Source organism: Caretta caretta, chromosome 1 (assembly GCF_965140235.1).
Source record: "Caretta caretta isolate rCarCar2 chromosome 1, rCarCar1.hap1, whole genome shotgun sequence".
Classification (NCBI taxonomy): Eukaryota; Metazoa; Chordata; order Testudines; family Cheloniidae; genus Caretta; species Caretta caretta.
The window spans coordinates 2,752,567-2,756,512 of NC_134206.1; the positions used below are offsets into that span (position 1 = coordinate 2,752,567).

At 48.8% G+C, this 3,946-nt stretch overlaps 1 protein-coding gene across 1 annotated transcript; it reads right to left on the reverse strand.

Moving 5' to 3' along the window:
- Positions 1-425: 425 nt before the first annotated feature.
- Positions 426-1,418, reverse strand: LOC125631167 (olfactory receptor 52R1-like). Its single transcript, XM_048837452.2, has one exon. The coding sequence runs from the start codon at positions 1,416-1,418 to the stop codon at positions 426-428; it is 993 nt and encodes a 330-aa protein (XP_048693409.2).
- Between the last annotated feature and the right edge of the window lie 2,528 nt (positions 1,419-3,946).

Consider the following 3,946-nt stretch of genomic DNA (forward strand, 5'->3'; position numbering starts at 1 on the left):
CAAGTGTACGGGGTTGGAGAGGTGGGGAGTGAGCAACAGTGTGGGGCTTTGGGGGAAAAGGCGGAGCTGAGCTGGGGCATTGGACGAAGAGGCGGAGAAGCAAGCGGGGCCTTTTGGGAGATGGGACAGTGGAAGCTGCCTTGTGGAAAGAGGTGGGGTTGGGGGCAGAGCTTTGGGGAATAGACTGGGCAGGGTGCGGGTCCTCATGAGGTCCAGTTAAAAATAATTAGAAATGTGGCAATCCTATGAGTTTTACACAGATCAATTCCTCAGTCTGTCACACTGACACAGCACAGTAAGGCCAGGAAAGGATTTGATGTCACTTTGACTGTGCAGTCAGTGATTCAAGGAAGGGCCCCAGCACCATGTCACCAACCAGCTCTGCACGGAGCTCAATCTCAGATTCAGAGCACATGAAGGAAACTTTAGGCCCCTTTATGAATAAAGAGCTGGAGCAGCCTTTCCCGGATCTGTTTGGTCCTCACCCCGTAGATGATGGGGTTTAGCATGGGGGGCATGAAGAGGTACACATTGGCAATGAGAACGTGAAAATGAAGGGGCACATTCTGGGCAAATCTGTACATGAGGGAGATGAAGAGACGTGGGATGTAAAAGGCTAAAATGACACAGAGATGGGAACCGCAGGTTTCAAAAGTCTTGAGCCGGGCATCCTGTGTGGGGAGGCTGAATATGGCCCTGAGGATCTGGGTATAGGACACAGCGATAAAAATCCCATCCAGACCAATCACACAGAATGTCACAAAGAGGCCGTAGAAAGTACTGACGTGGGTGTCGGCACAGGCCAGCTTCGCCACGGCTATGTGCAAACAGTACGGTTGGGGGATGATGTTGGTTCTGCAATACGGCCACTGTCTTACCAAGAAGGGATAGGGCAGTACGACCATGCCACTGCGCAGCACCACAGCCAGGCCAATCTTGGCCACCAGGGGGCGTGTCAGGATGGTGGAATGTCTCAGGGGATGGCAGATGGCCACGTAGCGATCCAAGGCCATGGCCACACAGATCCCAGACTCCATCACTGAGAAGCAGTGAGTGAAGTACATCTGGGTGAGGCAGGCACTAAAATCGATCTCTCTGGAATTGAACCAGAGGATTGCCAGCATTTTGGGCAGGGTGGACGTGCACAGGATCAGGTTGGTAACAGCCAGCATGCAGAGGAAATAGTACATGGGCTCATGGAGGCTCGGCTCCGTCTTCACAATGAAGAGGATGGTGAAGTTCCCCAAGACGGCGATGGCGAACATGGTGCAGAAGGGGATGGAGATCCAGACATGGGCTGCCTCCAGGCCAGGAATGCCCAGCAGAATGAAGGAGGAGGGGTTGGTGAATTCAGTTGTGTTGGAATCTGACGTGGAGTAGGAGAGAAGGTGTCTCCTGCTTGTACCACATGTTTCCATGACTTCCTGTATATGCCCAGAGTGATGGTAGCAGTAAAATTACCTGGATGGAGAGACAATGTTAATATGAGACAATGGACACACTACTGGGGGCTGTTCTCATTGGTGAAGCAGATTGGTCACCCTTCACATACTGAAAAATGATATTTTAAAAATTCAGAGAAATGAACTTTGAACAAATAACCTTACTAATCTCAAGTCCATATTTTATGATGCTCCCTGCTTCAATAATTTCTACTCATCATGGTGTGGGAAACCGTACTGTGCACCAGTAGGAAACACAAGTGTGGACACTGTTTATCCATCATTGTTCCTTAGGCCTTGTCTACACTACCAAGATTTTTGCAAAAAAGCAGTTTTTGATGAAGAAACAGTGGGGGTGTACACGCTGCAAAGGCACTTTCAACAACGGAACTGCTCAGTTTCAGTGACAGAATATAATGACGAAGCTTTTGACAAGGTCTCCCACAGTATTCTTGCCAGCAAGTTAAAGATGTATGGGCTGGATGAATGGACTATAAGGTGGGTAGAAAGTTGGCTAGATTTTCGGGCTCAACGGGTAGTGATCAATGGCTCCATGTCTAGTTGGCAGCCGGTATCAAGTGGAGTGCCCCAAGAGTCGGTCCTCGGGTCAGTTTTGTTCAATATCTTCATAAATGATCTGGAGGATGGTGTGGCTTCCACCCTCAGCAAGTTTGCAGATGATACTAAACTGGGAGGAGAGGTAGATACGCTGGAGGGTAGGGATAGGAGACAGAGGGCCCTAGACAAATGAGAGGACTGGGCCAAAAGGAATATGGTGAGGTTCAGCAAGGACGAGTGCAGAGTCCTGCACTTAAGATGGAAAAATCCCATACACCGCTACAGACTAGGGACCGAATGGCTCGGCAGCCGTTCTGCAGAAAAGTACCTAGGGGTTACAGTGGACGAGAAGCTGGATATGAGTCAACAGTGTGCCCTTGCTGCCAAGAAGGCCAATGGCATTTTGGGATGTATATATGGGGCAATGCCAGCAGATCGAGGGACGTGATCGTTCCTCTCTATTCGACATTGGTGAGGCCTCATCTGGAGTACTGTGTCCACTTTTGGGCTCCACACTACAAGAAGGATGTGGAAAAATGGGAAGGAGTCCAGCAGAGGGCAACAAAAATGATTAGGGGACTGGAACACATGACTTCTGAGGAGAGGCTGAGGGAACTTGGATTGTTTAGTCTGCGGAAGAGAAGAATGAGGCTGGATTTGATAGCTGCTTTCAACTACCTGAAAGGGGGTTCCAAAGAGGATGGATCTAGACTGTTCTCAGTGTTAGCTGATGACAGAACAAGGAGCAGTGGTCTCAAGTTGCAGTGGGGGAGGTTTAGGTTGGATATTAGGAAAAACTTTTTCACTAGGAGGGTGGTGAAACTCTGGAATGCGTTACCTAGGGAGGTGGTGGAATCTTCTTCCTCAGATATTTTTAAATTCAGGCTTGACAAAGCCCTGTCTGGGATGATTTAGTTGGGGATTGGTCCTGCTTTGAGCAGGGGGGTTGGACTAAATGACCTCCTGAGGTCCCTTCCAACCCTGATATTCTATGATTCTATGAAAAGAGGTTTAAGGCTTTTTACGGAAATTTTTTGTTGATTTTATTGCTGTAATTGGCCTCTGGAAGGTGTCCCACATTGCCCATCCTGACTGCTCTGGTGAACAGTTTCAACTCCTCTCCCCTCCAACGAGGTGAACAGTTTCTGCCTGTCCCCCTTTAAAGGCTCGGGAATTTTAAAATTAATCTTCCTGTTTGCTGTGTGTGGAGTGCTCACATCACATCTTCCCAGGTGGCCATGGCAGCTCAGAGCTTGGGCCACTGTGGAGCTCCTGAATCTGCTCCGTATTTGGGGAGAGGAGGCTGTGCAGTCCCATCTGTGCTCCAGCCCTAGGAACTGCGATACCTAAGGGCAGATTTCATGCAGCTTGTGGGAAAAGAGCTGTGATCAGGACACCCTGCAGTGCACAGCAAAGGTGAAGGACCTGAGGCACGCGTACCAGAAGGCAAGGGAGGCAAACAGTATCTGTGTTGCTGAAGAAACTGGGTATGATCAGTTTGGTAAAGGGAGGATTGAGGGGGGACATGACAGAGGTCTTGAGATACTTGAAAGGCTGCCATAAAAAAGATGGAGGAAAGTTGTTCTCTGTTGCCACATGGGGCAGGGAAGAGGCAATGGGTCCAAACTACAGCACAGCAGATTTAGATTTAATCTCAGATAAATTTCCCAACTGTAAGAACAGGAGGACACTGGAACAGATGCCCAGGCAGGTTGTGGAAAGTCCATCATTGGAGGTTTTCAATAGGAGGCTAGATAGTCATCTGTCTGGGGTGGTTTAGACACAACAAATCCTGCATCTAGGCAGAGGTTAGACTACCTGATCCTTGCAGCTCCTTCTAACCCTGTTGCTCTTTGATTCCACGATATAAAATCCTGGTGTAGATCAGGTCTTATTCAAATACAAGTTATGGAGCTCAATACTGGGGTAACTGGGAGAAATTTAAT